The 14,936-nt window shown below is 53.3% G+C and overlaps 1 protein-coding gene across 5 annotated transcripts in view; it reads left to right on the top strand.

The window, feature by feature from the left end:
• The window catches only part of DENND2B (DENN domain containing 2B), a 116,405-nt gene that overhangs the window by 79,079 nt on the left and 22,390 nt on the right, over window positions 1-14,936 (top strand). For 2 of the 5 annotated variants that reach the window (XM_065883080.1, XM_065883083.1), the window contains 7 exons: window positions 6,319-6,470; window positions 8,432-8,647; window positions 9,699-9,795; window positions 10,416-10,460; window positions 11,472-11,656; window positions 12,729-12,838; window positions 13,030-13,099. In XM_065883080.1, the coding sequence (XP_065739152.1) occupies window positions 6,319-6,470; window positions 8,432-8,647; window positions 9,699-9,795; window positions 10,416-10,460; window positions 11,472-11,656; window positions 12,729-12,838; window positions 13,030-13,099 (875 nt within the window). The remainder of the gene's footprint in view (window positions 1-6,318; window positions 6,471-8,431; window positions 8,648-9,698; window positions 9,796-10,415; window positions 10,461-11,471; window positions 11,657-12,728; window positions 12,839-13,029; window positions 13,100-14,936) is intronic. The other 3 variants (XM_065883085.1, XM_065883084.1, XM_065883081.1) reach the window with 3 other exon arrangements.

The following is a 14,936-nucleotide window of genomic DNA, read 5'->3' as shown; positions in this document are numbered from 1 at the left end:
CCAGTTTTCTCCGTACAACTTGCTGGGCCAGGATTTCTGGGAAGCCAGCAGCAGTGCTCAGGTCCACACAGGCATTGCTTTCCCAGGATGGGAGTGTATAGCATGTAGCCGTCCGAAATTCGGTCATATCAGAAGGACTGTGGGAACGAGATTCCCCAGAACAGCAAACGGGTTTGGGGAGGGAGGCCTCTTCCTTTACTACTGGGAAAAAGCTTTGTATGCGCGGTCGCCCAGAGCTGAGGTCCAGAGCTGTGGGGATCAGGGGCACAGCCCCATCTGCCTCCCAGCCCTGAGCAGGGTACAGGTCTGTTTCCTCTAGTTTGAGAGGAATTGTCACGTGTCGTTGCTGCCCAGGGCCCTTGGGAGCACCCGGTGTGGCTGCCGCAGGGGACAGGGCAGACTCCAGTTTTCAGCTGCCCCCCTGCTCAGGATCCAGGCGCTGCCAACGCTGGGGCCTCACTGGCCTCTCTTCTCTGAGGAGGCGTTGCAGCCGTTCTTTGCTGCCCGGGGATCTCATGCGGGGGAATGTTCTCGCATCAGCTGAGCTGGAATAGAGAAAAGGCTGCTTCAACCATTTCTCTCTGTCCAGAGGAATGGGGAGGCAAGTGTGTCTGAGCCTCACTCAGTGGAGGGGTCTTGCGGCCACTGCGAGATGTTGCTCAAGGAGGCAAGAAAATAGAGGAGCAGCTTGGATGCTTCTTAGCTGGACGAGCCAGAAGCTAGGGGTGAGGGCTGGTATGAGGTGAGGTTGGGACTGGGGCATGTTCCTTAGCTGCTCCACTAGCTTCTGGGTCTTTGGAGCGTTGTGTAGAGAGTGGGGGAAGAGGGATGGGGAGGAGGGAGGAGGGAGGGCACCTGGGTGTTTTGCGTCGCCCTTGTGGTGTGAGGGTAGGGTGGGTTTCAGCGTCTCCGGTTGTTCAGTGCCCTGGGCACGTTTTCCTCCTTCAGTATCCCCATAGCAGCCCCGCCTGAACTTCTCGACCTGACCAGGGAGGCTAGAGGGAAATACAAGGGAGAATATCTCTCTTTCTCTCAGATTCTGGCTGACTTACCCTTTCTCCTTCCCTGGTGACAGGCCCAAGAATTTGGACCCACACCCGTAAAGGCTTTGGTGGGGGGCCCTTGTTGCTGAACTCTGAATGTCACTTTCACTTTTGCCTCCCACTGACCAGTGCCTGACTTCCTGGGAGCCTTCTCTGTCTTCTTGGCCCAGCCTGTGCTCTGCGAGGCTGAGGTGTTCGGGTTTGGACTATCCAGCTCTTTCTTGTGCTGCCTCCCTTGCCCAGGACCAGACGGAGCTTTGTTCTGGGGGTGTGATAATCGGGCTGTGGCGGGAGGTGGGCACGGGCCAGAGCTTCCGTGCTGAGTCTTTGTCTCGGGGACCAGCCCATTGGTCTGGAGTTCCGTGTCTGTAAGAGGCTGAGGGCCAGCTGGCCCAGAGACTAACACGTCTTCTCCGTGAGCCCTGGACCTGAACGAGGGGCCCTGGGGAGTGCGCTAGCCTCCTGCCCATACCAGGCATGACACCTTGGGAACTGGGGTGAAATACTCCAAAACAGGCTGAGGTTATCTTGCTAATTTGCACTAGAGTGGTTCAGAAATAAAGTTACTGCCATGTTGCTTCGTGGGGCTGGTTAATTCTCGCCTGTCCAATTTGACATCTGCCTCTGGAAGACGCTGCTATCCTACAAAGCCTTATAATCGTTTGCGTTCTGAGCCTGACAGTTAAAAATGCACCCAAGGAAGCAGCTTATTAGAGAGTTATGTGGAGTGGCCTCGGCGCCTGACCAAGGAGCCTGGGCTGCATTCCTGCAGAGATTCCCACTCCCCTCAGCTAACTGGGGCTGAGGGAGAGTTTCCAGGAACTTGAGCGGGGTGGGAGCTGGGGACAGAGCCAGTCAGCCTTACTGCAAAGCTTTTTGAGCCTCTGCTCTTTCTGCCTTCTTCTCTCATTTGTCCCAAGGCTGGGAAACAGAGACATCTAACAGCATAGAGGCTGCCGCCCAGAGGTGCGGTCCAGGGGACAGTGCCCGGGCAGTTGGTAAATGTTGTCCAACCTCGGAGGGTGGTAACAACTGGCCCCTTAGAGCCCCCCATCTGATGTGCTATGTATTGTCGGGGGAGTTGGGCCCCTAATCTGGCCCTGTCTCCACTGTGCGAGGGAGGGGAAGAGGCTGAGAACCAGGAGAAACAGCTGGTTGGAAGCAGGAGAGGGCTGGGGAGGGAATCTGCAGACCCATGGCCCTAGCCATGGGTGTGGTCTGGGAAGCTTAAGATTCCGTTTGGGGAAATTCTCAGCGCTTGTGCACAGACACACCCCTTCTCTAACTGGTTCTTCCAGTTGTGCGTTTGTTGGGGGGTGGGGTGCTTGGCACCTGTGGTTAGTGACCAAAGGAGACGTGGGGAGGAGTGGGGGCAGGGCTAGGTGGGACTGGGTTCTTCCTTCAAGAGGACCCATATGATAAGTCTGGGCTCTGACCAGCGCCTTTAAAAGAGTGCAAAGCAGAAATTCTTGGCGATGCCCCTGTCCCTTGTCTCATCAGCAAAGCTGGGAAAGGTTGAGACCTCTGGCTTCCACAGCTGGGCTTGATGAGATGGAGCTGCTCAGGCCAGGCCTCGGGGGAGGAGGGCCTACCTCTTCTCTCTCTCCAAGGGCAGCGTGGAGCACCCTCGAGGAAGCTGCGTGGGCAAGAATGCAGGTGAAAGTCTTGAGGTCTGCCAGGCTTCCGGTCTCCCATCCATGTCCCTGCCAAAGCTTCCCCAGGTTTCTCCCCTCGGCTCCAGCTTCTTCCGCTTCGCTGTGGCTCTGCTCCTCCAGAGGAGGTTCCGAGCCCAGCTCTCCAGCCCTCCTCCTCTCCCAGCTCTGAGCCATTGCTTTGGGGTTGATTTGCTCTCAGCAGATTCCGTTTAGTGGCTCTAGGCCTCGGGAACTGCTTGGTCTCTGCACATCCCCATCCCCTGGGCACCCTTACTCCCTGGACAGATGGCTGGGAGTGTCTCCGTGAGGCAGCTCCAGAAGGGTAGTCAGAACAGTCCAGGAAGCTGAGAGTAATAGGTGAACGGGGGCCGTGAAGGGCCCAAGCTAAGGCTGGGAGGCAGGGCTTGGGCCAGGGCCAGCCGTCATTTCCTGGAGAAATGATTAGTGGCCTGGTTATATCAGAGAGGATGTTAACCTTGCTGGAGAAGAAAGAGGCTGATGTTAGGGCTGAACAGTCGGGAGGAGCCGGCGTTTAAGGCTTTCCTGAAATTTAGTTTCCAGAGGCAATACTGGGCTTGAGAACCTGGTGTTCCCAACTGTTTTCAGTTCCCAGGTTATCACTGATGTGCATCTATTACTTCCCTGGGCCTCAGTCTCCTACATCTATTTCTTGGAGCTTTGGATTTTTTTTTCTTTTAACTTTAAAAAAAAAATTCTTATTTATTTTTTGGCTTATTTATTTTTTGGTTGGGTGTTTGCTGCTGCACACGGGCTTTCTCTAGTTGCAACAAGCGGGGGCTACTCTTTGTTGCGGTGCGCGGGCTTCTCATCGTGGTGGCTTCTCTGGTTGCGGAGCACAGGTTCTAGGCGTGCGGGCTTCAGTAGTTGTGGCACGCAGGCTCTGTAGTTGTGGCTCGCGGGCTCTAGAGCGCAGGCTCAGGAGTTGTAGCGCACGGGCTTAGTTGCTCCGTGGTGTATGGGATCTTCCTGGACCAGGGATCGAACCCGGGTCACCTGCATTGGCAGGTGGACTCCTAACCACTGCGCCACCAGGGAATTCCGGAGCTTTGGATTTTATATTAATGTTCACAGCTTTGATTAAGGGGAGAGAAGAGAAGGAGTGAAGGAGGGAGGAAAAGAGGGTTTGCCTTGGGACTCACGTCATGGCACTCAGAAGCTATTAGGAAGTTTAGAAACACCTATCTAAAGCAGTGGTTCTTAATGGGGTGAGTGGGAATGGGGGCACAGTTTCGTCCACCCATCCACTCATCCACCTTTCCTTTCTTCCTCCCTTCCTTTCCTTTCCTCCTTCCTTCCTTCCTTCCTTCCATCGTCCATCTGTCCACCCATCCACCCCTCATCCATTTATCCACCCATCTGCTCAGGGGACATTTTTTTGTTTGTAACAACTGAGGGGATGCTACTGTCATCTGTCTAGTGGATTGAGGCCAGGGTTGTTACTGAACATCCTACAGATGCACAGGATAGTCCACCACCACAAGAATTATCCAGCCCCAAGTGTCAGTAGTTCGGAGCAACTCTTCTAAAGGAGTTGAGACAGAGTCATCCTGTAGGTTGGGGCATGATGATAAGGACTCTGGCTGGTCATCCAGCCCAAAGCAGTTTAGATTTGATGAGCCTGGAATAAATGTTCTTCCTGACCCCTTCAGCTCTGTCCTGCTTCACAGGATCAGGAAGACTGTGTCCTGGCTTTCTCCAGTCCTTGGTCCCCCAACCTCACTGCTGTAGGATATATGTTGGAGAGGGACCAAGACATACAGAGTCTATCCTGATTCCTCCTGAAGTGCCCACAGTGGGGTAGGCTGGAGAAAACATGCAGGGGATGCCAGGTTTCATATTTGGCTTCTGGAGGCAGGGTTGCTGGGCCAGCTCTGCTTAGTCAGGGCTCTGGAATGGAGACAAGTCATTTTCATAGCATGACTGTGTTACAGGAAAACGTCTGTTCAATTGCTGGGGACTCTGCTGATGTTGGGAATCACTTAATTCAGTCCCAAATCCTTCCTTGACCCATCTTTGACTCATAAGTTTACAGAGATTTGTATTGCTCCCATGGCAGTCTAATTAGCTGTGACCGAAATCCCCCCTTCACAGCCCCCCCCCGATCCCTCCCCCTACACCTCTGTAAAGGCATTTCCTAAGTTCATGGTGGTTTTCCATGATAGTAATAAGTAGATACCACAACGGGGGGAGATCTTGGTTTTGGAAATGGAAAAATCTGAAAGAAGCATGTAGGGATTTGGTTTTTCTCCTGTGTCCTATCCTAGGAAAGCTTACACACCCAGTGGCCTTTGTGGCTAGTCTATGGCTCTTTCTTCTGTCTGCTCCCTGAGAAGTGACGTCTGAACTCCTCTATGGTGGGAGGCACGGGCAGGCATCCCTGGGGCTCAGTGATCACCCAAGCTCAATCCCCCTGCTGATTGGAGAAGCTGGAGTGAGCCCTGCTAGCAGCTTCCTGTGTGCCACCTCCAGCAAAGCCGCATTCTGGCCACTAGTACCTGCGTCCCATACAGTGGCCTTGATACCGAGGGGAGGCTAAGGAAAGACAAGACAAAGGGCAGTAGAGGGCAGTATTTCCTCACAGTCCCCGTGGACCTTGTCACCACTGTGATTCTGCTGCATGACTGTGATTCCAGGACTGACCCTGCTCATGATATTATTATATTTTAGAGAAGTCCAGGTATGTGTTGGCAGGAAAGGGGCAGGAGGGCATGGCTTGTGGGAAGGGGTTTCTCTTCAAGGGCAGGGACTATGCTTTGGACTTTGAGTGCCAGTACAGTGCCTACTGCCAGGGGTTTTGGAATTGAGTCCTGAGAAGAGAAATAAGAACTCCCCACCAACCCCACCCCTCCAGCCCAAACTCCTTTCAAGCCTTTCACATCTCCCATGTGTCATAGCAGGAGAGTTTATTCCAAAAGGGGATTGCTGACCATTGTCTTTTTGCTGAGGTCTGTGGTGGAGGAAGTGGAGTGACACTGTAGTCAGAGCGGTTCATTGAACAAATAATACTGAGCGCTCACCACTTCGGTGTACCAGGCAAAAGCCCTGTCCTGAGAGAGCTGTGGCACAGCGTACAGGCAGGAGGGAGGCCTGGTGAAGCCCGGCACCCTAGAGTTCGCAGAGCCCCTCCATGCCCATCTCCAGAAGTGGTCCTCAGGGAGCAGTGGGTGAAGGGACAGCCGTGTGACCTCTGAAAGCCTTTTCTACCTTGAACTGTATATCTCTGGGGCTTTCGCAGCAAAGGGACTGGAGCCAAGGAGAGACGCCTGGTGTTGGCTTTGTCCTCTGGCTGGGCACAGGCATGGGTGGCTGAGCCAGTCTTGTGCAGTCCCTGAATTTACAAAGCAGAGGCCAGGCAAGGCTGAGCTGAACTGGAGGTGGGGGGTTCAGCTTCTGGACTTGGAGCCAGCATCTGTTTGTAGCCTCCCCACTGCAGACGGGCAGCTGCATGACTCATGAGCTGAAGGGCCAGGCAGAAGCCACTCTCTTTGGCTCACAGGAATTCTGCTTGTTTATTTGTGTGTGTGTGTGTGTGTGTGTGTGTGTGTGTGTGTGTTTCCTTCTTGCCTTCTCCCCCTTCTCTAACTTTTCCTCCTCTGCAGGAGATCTGCCCAAGGAGAATCCGTATGAGGATGTGGACTTAAAGAGCCGAAGAGCAGGACGAAAATCCCAGCAACTGTCTGAGAACTCCTTGGACTCTTTGCACAGGATGTGGAGTCCTCAGGACAGGAAGTACAACAACCCACCCACTCAGGTAACAGCAGCCCTGACTTGGGCCTGGAGGGTCAGCACGAGGCGTGGGCCAGCTTCCACTCAGGCTTTTTGCCTCACTAGTGCTAGGCGAAGGTGACGTCAGGGAAGAGCTCTGCACTCAGGGACTTCTGCCGTGTCGATATGCTTGTGGCCAGTCGAGATGTGCTCTTAGGGGCACCCTGTCCCACCTTCTTCCCCTCACTGCTTGAGCTCTGAGCTGCAAAACTAAGGCAGGAGCCCCTGTAGTCTCCTGTCTAATCATTATTTCTCATCCCCTTCCTGGAAACAGGAAGACAGGGCCCGGGTTGGAGTCTTGGTATTCTGCAGCTCTGGCAGAACTGATCTCAGCACTGGCATTTAGGGGCCAGGCGTAGGCCCAAGAACCTGATTTGGAGAACTAGACAGGTGTCTCCAGGACCTGGAACCACTCCCACTGAATAAATGGTTGAATGGATGAATCTCCAAGGAATGGACTGATAGAGGCAGAATGAGAAGAAGGGTGAAGAGTTGAAGGAAGCTCTTAGACTATAGCTCATTCTGGCCTTGTCCACGGTGGACAGGAGGCAGGAGAATGGAGATCCTATCTTGGACCTACCCAAGCAACTCTAACTCTCCTAGACTTTTTTTTTTTTTAATAAATTTTATTTATTTATTTATTCATCTATCTATCTGTCTATCTATTTATTTATTTATTTTTGGCTGTGTTATCTATCTATCTATCTATCTATCTGTCTATTTATTTATTTATTTATTTTTGGCTGTGTTAGGTCTTCATTGCTACGTGCAGGCTTTCTCTAGTTGTGGCGAGTGGGGGCTACTCTCCGTTGCAGTGCGCAGGCTTCTCATCGCGGTGGCTTTTCTTGTTGCAGAGCACGGGCTCTAGGTGCCCGGGCTTCAGTAGTTGTGGCACGTGGGCTCAGTAGTTGTGGTGCACGGGCTTAGTTGCTCTGCGGCATGTGGGATCTTCCCGGACCAGGGCTCGAACCCGTGTCCCCTGCACTGGCAGGCGGATTCTTAACCACTGCGCCACCAGGGAAGCCCCTCTCCTAGATATTTTATAACACTGGCTAGAGAATATAAAAATTATTTCTTCTGGCTTTGGAATGATGTGACTTTTTATAAAAGACTTACCTTTCTAATGGGCTCTGTTCAAATAAGCTTCCATTGAATTTGTATTTCCAGACTGATTGGGTGGGAAGGGGAAATTGGGGGATGGGAGGGAAGGAGGACTTGCTGAAGAGTGATGAGAGGCAATGCCAGATCCAGACGGCAGGTGGAAGGCATGCCAAGTTCGCGGGGGTGCTGCCTTTTTGGTGGTGAGCTGGATCCGCCGAGAGTAAGGTGCCCTGTGCTGAAGGGTGTCAGTCTAGACAGAGGGAGGCAGAAAGTAGATCCAGGCAGGGATGGGAGCAGCCCAGGACCATGTAGGTGAGGGAACCACTGGCTCCAAGGCCTGCCTTGCCAGGCTTTGGTGGTCAGAGCCCTGTATTCTCCCTGGAAGAAGTGAGCAGGGCTGGGTTAACGTGTAGATTCTGGCCTCTGCTAGAGAAGCCTTTTAGGACTAACTCAGGGGCTGAGTGGGGGAGACTGGCTCCGTCGACCACACCCAGTAATGAGCAGAGTCTAAGCCGTGTCCCAGAGCTCAGGAGGGGCCCGCAGATTTCTCGCTTGGCCTTCTTTTTCCATTCAGATACACAGCCCAGTTTTCTTAGTCTCTGCTTTCTTTTTTCTGGAAGAAGTAGGTAAGCTTCCTTTGTGGAAGCAAGTATCGGATCTAGCCCTGAGCTGCTGATCAGCAGCTGAGCTCTTTAAAGAGGAAACCTTGGTAGATGGAAATTCCAGGTGGGATTTGGAGGAGTCTGGGATGCCAGCCTGTGGCTTCTCTGTCCAGGTCCCAGCAGACAGGTGCCGGCCAAGGCATCTGTGCTGAGTCCTTCTCCCATGTCCCCTCTCCCATGCCAGCTCTCCCTGAAACCCGGCAGCCAGTCCCTACGCAGTGGGAACTGGTCAGAAAGGAAGAGCCACCGGCTGCCACGATTACCCAAGAGGCACAGCCATGACGACATGCTGCTGCTGGCTCAGTTGAGCCTGCCATCTTCACCCTCCAGTCTCAATGAGGACAGCCTCAGCACCACGAGTGAACTGCTGTCCAGCCGCCGGGCCCGCCGCATTCCCAAGGTAGCCTCCCCAGCTGGAGCTGGCTGGGGCTGGGCAGGTGGGCAGGCAGGTGGTGGCTCTTCTCTCCTCCACCCCCCCCCCCTCCCTCCCTCCCTCCCTCCCTTCCTCCCTTCCTTCCCTCCCTCCCTCCCTCCTCCCTCCCTCCCTTCCTCCCTTCCTCCCTTCCTCCCTTCCTCCCTTCCTTCCTTCCTTCCCTCCCTCCCTCCCTCCCTAATCTGGGCCTGCTTCCTCAATTCTCCAGAAATCAATTTTAGGTCCAGGCACTGGCCTTTCTCATCTGGCTAATTTCCTTTTCTTATCAATAAAGATGCACTAAGTGATTAATGCTGTGCAGATGTTAGGGGAAAACAGGCTGGCCTGGCCCCCAGGGAGTACTCTACGCCACTGGGTGGATGGAAACAGTCCTTAAGAAGCTCCCCATTAGTGAGTGTGGGATGCACGAAGTCTCTGTGTATGCAGAGACATCTCCAGGCTTTGAAGGACATAGGACCCAAACATGGATCTTCCTTTCTATAACTCTCAGAATTGAGAGTTTTCAGCAATGATTTGCACACATAGATAGCCAGGCCCAAATCCCCAGCCCAAAGCAGCAGGATTTAGCCAAGTGGTATTTTTAGCCTGCAAACAATGCTTGGGTATATTGGGAATTTAGCTCCTTCCTGCCAGGGCCCCAGGTTGTAGCCCAGAGGGGAAAGGCTCAATCCTTGTTCCTGTTATTGCCTCTAGGCAGCTCTTTGTCTCACTTGGTTCAGGGACTCTTGAGACCCAGGAGCTCCCATCCTGTCTAGTTTGATCACAGTTCCTTCCTCTGGGGAGCTAAGTGTAAAGTCCTTGTCTTGGGGGCAGGAGACCACTAAGGGGACAAGTAGATGGGGAGCCACCAGTCTGCCCTTGGGGCCAGTGCAGGAGGGAGACCAGTACTGGGCCCATGGCGGAGAGGGCAGAAGGCTCGTACCAGTAAGGGAATGGACGCCCTCTGTAAATGAGCCTTCTGAGGAGCCGGGGCGGTTGGTGTTAGGGTTGCCTCACCCTCCCTGCTTTTCTCACCCAGCTTGTCCAAAGAATTAACTCCATCTACAATGCCAAGCGGGGAAAGAAGAGGTTAAAAAAGCTGTCCATGTCCAGCATTGAGACATCATCACTGAGAGGTAGGCCTGGATGCCTGAGCTGGCTCAGGTTTCTGGGGCCCTTGGGCATTAGAAGTGGGGAGAGGCATGGACTAGCCTCAGTTTACCCTTCCATGGGGCAATCGTGGGATCCTCCTGTCTTCTAGGAGGGTAGAGTCCTGCGAAAAAGTGGCCACATAGGAGGGGAGGGCCAAAGAGGGAAGAAAGCCTTGGGAAGGGTTAGTGCAGACTTTGGGCTGTGAGGCCCTGAATAGGAAAGTGGGTGTGGGAATCTGCATCTGGCAAAAGGAAAGGCCAGACTTACTGAGCACTGTGGTCTGTTTCCCATTTCAAATCTTGGCCTCCTGGAGGCAAGACCCTTGTGTTCCAGGCTGATAGGCCTCTCTGCTGGCTCAGCCTCCAACTTCGGCCCTCAGCTTGCCCCAAACCAGGACTGGGTGGATAGGGGTTGGATATAGATTAGCACCTGCAGTTTGAGCTCTGAGGGACCCTGGCCCCGGGCCACGCAGCACCTGGCCAGGGGCCCACTGGAGCCCAGACGAGGTACATCCCTCATGAGAAGAGCTGGGTGGGGGCCACAGAAAACATTTGCTGTAGGGCAATGGCTCAGCAAGCATGCAATCTGCTCTTAACTTTTCCAGATGAGAATAGTGAGAGCGAGAGCGACTCCGACGACAGGTTCAAAGGTGAGGCATGGCTCCCCAAGAGCATGGACCCCTTTCCTGCCCTGGCTGTGGGGAATCAGCCTTCCCTTCTCTGCACATGCAGTTCCAATATCCCAGAGTGGCCCCGTTTGGAGAGGCGATGGCAGGCAGGATACGAGGCCAACAGAGCAAGGAGCTCTAGGGGAGTCCATTCCTACAGTCATGGAGCTCGGCCCTGAGAGATTAAATGCAACAATCTCCTTTTCCCAAATTTAAGGCTGGTGACCCTGCCTTACTTTCCCAAGCCATTGTCCATGAAAATTGGGTGCTAGGTTTGCCTGGTAAGTGTTGTGAATCTGGAGAGTCAGAGATGGGTTCGGTAGGGTAGATGGGTAAGTACCTCTTCTGGTTGTAAGAAGTGTGCCAAAGTCTGAGGAAACTGGTACTCTGGAGGCCCTGAGGCCACTCATCGTCCCTCTCCCTAGAGAGGAGAACTACCAACTCCCTGGAAAGGTTCTGGGACCTTCATGTTCCAGGGGGCCTTGGGCAAACCTCTGTTCTTTCTCTACTGGGAAGCCCTGCCTAGACCTTCCTGGATGATTAAAGTATGTGGGAACTAGCTCCCTCCTTCCCTCCTCTGCTGGTCCCCCAGGCAAGTGGGCAAGTGGACTTTGGGCCTGGGGACGGAAAAAGGGTCCAAGTCCAAGGACTGATAGGGGCCCTAGGGTGAAGGCTTCGTGGATGTTCATATCTTCTAGTCCTTTTGGCACAGGGGCAGGGGTGGCTGGGTGCCATTGATGCATCCCTGGATGTGCCTGGCTCAGGCAGTCTGTTGGCCCCAGCTCAGCCTCCAGAGGCTCCAGGAGGCCCTGACTGTGTCAGGGCAGACAGGCTACACACCTTGCTCCTGCCACTTCTCCCCCAGACCTCGTTGGGTCAGGCCGTCAGACTAGGCTCCTGCACTTAGAGGTGACCCCTGGGGATGGAGCGCTGAGCGTGGGGTGGAGGGGGCTAACGTGGGGGTCTCGTCCCTGATGTGTGACCTGCCCCCAGCCCACACGCAGCGCCTGGTCCACATCCAGTCCATGCTGAAGCGCGCACCCAGCTACCGGACCCTGGAGCTGGAGCTGCTCGAGTGGCAGGAACGGGAGCTGTTCGAGTGCTTCGTGGTGGTGTCGCTCAAGAGGAAGCCATCCCGAAACACGTACCTCCCTGAGGTCTCCTACCAGTTTCCCAAGGTGAGGCCGCCTCCCTCCTTCCCTGCCCCTTTCTCTGCCTCCTCCTTTCTGCCTGGCCCATCTGGGGAAGAATAGAGATCCTGTTCCTGCCATAGCAACTACCTCACTGCGCTAGCCCTGAGCATGGCTGCCTGTAGCCGGGAGGGAGGAGAGGGGGTGGGTTTGGGCCAGTGAGTATTCGGAGGATGAGGGCGGAGAGAACACCCCCCAGCGTGCCTAGAATGAGATCCACGTTGTTTACAGGACTTCAAGGGTCCTGAGGAAGGGCCCCCAGCTACTTCTCCTACCTTATTATTTTTCTTTTCTCTTTTTTAACCACTTTATTGAGATACAATTCACATACTATATAATTCATCTGTTTAAAGCGTACGATTCAATAACTTTTAGTATAGTCACAGTTATGTGATCAATTTTAGAACATTTTCATCACCCTCAGAAGAAACCCTGTACCCATTAGCAGTCACTCCCCATTTCCCCCACGTACCTGAGCTCTTACCACTCCTTCCCTGCTCGCCCCTAGCCAGCCTGCCTGGCCTCCTTTCTCTTCCTCTAACACTCGGGCCGTTGCCTCTGCTGGGAATCTTCTTTCCCCAGCTCTTCACTTGGCTGCTGGCTCTTTCTCATTCTTCATTCTCCGATCAAATAGGAGATCTTTCTAGATACTCTAAAGTAGCCCCACCCACCCACTTATCTCTGTCATATCGCCCTGTGTATTTCCTTTGTGGCACCCTCTGAAATTCTGTTGTCGATTATCTCACTCTGCTGACCAGAATGCACAGGGACAGGGACCTTGTCTGCTTGGTTTTCTATTGGTAGTCCAGCACATGCCAGATGCCACATAGAAAGTGCTAGTTTGGCATATATTGAATGAATAAATGATGACTCAGCCCACACCCGGACCTCTCTGTGAGAAATGGGAGTGGGGTCAGGGTAGGGTTGCTGAGAAGCATGCCAGTTGGGCAAACGCCACCTAGGACTCTCGGGGGAGGAGATATTTGTCAGCTACCCCCCACCAGCCCCAAGTTCCACGTCTTCTCTTATCTCTCTCTCCCCATATTCCTCTTCCTTGCAGCTGGACCGACCCACCAAGCAGATGCGGGAGGCAGAGGAGAGGCTCAAGGCCATTCCCCAGTTTTGCTTCCCTGATGCCAAGGACTGGCTTCCTGTGTCAGAGTACAGCAGGTGAGGCCTGGTCTGGCATAGCCTCCTTTACCCCCATAACAGTGGGCAGCTGACTCTGGCCCACCCTAGTCCCAGCCTCCTCTCCTACCGCAGCCTGATCTTTCACCCCCTCCCTGGGCGGTCCCTCTTCTTGGGGGCTGTTTCCTGGGTCCTCTGATATTTCCCTGATGCCAGACTTCTCCTTGTTCCAGTGAGACGTTCTCTTTCATGCTGACTGGAGAGGATGGCAGCAGACGCTTTGGCTACTGCAGGCGCTTACTAGTAAGTAGGGCCATTCGGTCCTCAGGAACTGGGCCACAGTGTTTGTATGTGTGTACGCTCTTCTTTAACTTGAACTGGTAGAAACTCAAGTTGTTCTATGTTCTGCTTCCTTTATGCTGCCTGAGGCCACACACACACACACACATACCACATGAAGCACACACACACACACACACCACACGAAGCACACACACACACCACATGAAGCGCACACACACACACAGACACACACACACACACCACACGAAGCGCACACACACACACACACACACACACACACACACACACACACACACACATACCATGAAGCACTCCCTGGGATGGCAGGACTTAAAGTTGCCCCTCTGATTGGGCCCCAGGATCTAAGATAATCTACAGTAAGGGAAGAGATTGGATCACTTTCTACTGGGCTGTCATATGTTTTTAGCTCTTCTATACTTTTTCTTTTTGTTCATTTACTTCGGGCTTACAGGCTCAGATTGCTGATCCTGATTGCAGGATCACATCAACCTAGCAGTATGTGTGTGTGCATCAGATTGGGGTGGAGGACAACCTTCCTCACCCCCATACCTGGACAACCTCATGGTCTGGTAGGGCTGGAGGCTGAGCAGGGACAGAGCAGTACCTTCTGTGGGATTCTGGGAGAGATGCCTTGAACTCAAGGGAAAGGGAGGGTTTTGAAAATATAAGCCATGTTGTAGAGAGAGAAGCACTACACCATCCCTCTTCTCATTAGTCCTGGGAAATAGATTGAGGTAAAGGCAAAGAGAGTCCTGTCACACACTCCCCTGGGGCTCACCAGGGGTATTGTTGACAGAGTTTCAGGGTTCCCAGGCCTTAGTGGGAGAAGGGGCAGATGAGGGGGATCTTCTGCAAAGGTGATGCATAGCAGGGACTCCAGGTGAAGGGTTCTGGGCTGTTCATTCATTCATTCAGAAACATGTAGCATACACCTGCTGAGGGTTAGGCAGCATACGCTAAAGGCACATAAAGATGAGTTAGACATGGCACCTATCTTCAAGGAACGTTAGATAGTCCAGTAGAGGAGGTAGGACTTTCAATGTAGAAGGCAGGGCAAAGGGAATGAGCTGTGATTTGGGATCTGTTTATGTTCCAGGCTAGATGCTTTAAGTATGTCATTTTCTTTATTACTCATAATAGCCCATGAGGCATTGGGTTGGCCAAAAAGTTGGTTTGGGTTTTCCATAGCATCATATGGAAAAACCCAAACCAACTTTTTGGCCAACCCAGTATTATTATATACGTTCTTTAGATTAAGAAACCGAGACTCAGAGGTAGAATGACTTGCCTAGGGTCATACAGCCAATCAAGGCCAGAGCCAGGTTGACTCCAAGTCCTTTAACACCAAGTCTGGTATCCTGGATCACCCCAAAGGGTAGTCTGGGGAGAAGGAGTACTTGGAGATAGAATGCCTGGTGAGTGGGGCTAAGGGAAGGTAGAGCAGTACAGATGCCAGGTGGGGAGCCAGGCAGCTTCACCTGGGCCTGGGGGGGTAGCGTTCCAAAGGCTGCCTTTGCAGGAGCAGAGATGGAGCAGAGCTGCTCCTTTGCAGTGGGCCTGCTGCCCCCAGGGAAGAGCATGTTTGTCCTGGCGTGCTCAGAGAGGGCCTGGGCTGGGTCCCTGCCAAGGGGGCTGGCACTAGCTCGGCATTCCTGCAGATTGGACACAATGATTCTAACCCAAATCCCACATACTTGTTTTAATCACTTGGGGCTTTAGGGGAGGCGGGGGAGAGGGAAGAAGAGAGGAGTGAGTTTCAGGCCTAATATGGACAAAAACAGATTCTGCCTTCTCTTTAGATCTGTGACGTGTGGCC

The sequence above is a fragment of the Phocoena phocoena genome, chromosome 8 (assembly GCF_963924675.1).
Source record: "Phocoena phocoena chromosome 8, mPhoPho1.1, whole genome shotgun sequence".
NCBI lineage: Eukaryota > Metazoa > Chordata > Mammalia > Artiodactyla > Phocoenidae > Phocoena > Phocoena phocoena.
This window is presented reverse-complemented; position numbering and strand designations above follow the sequence as displayed.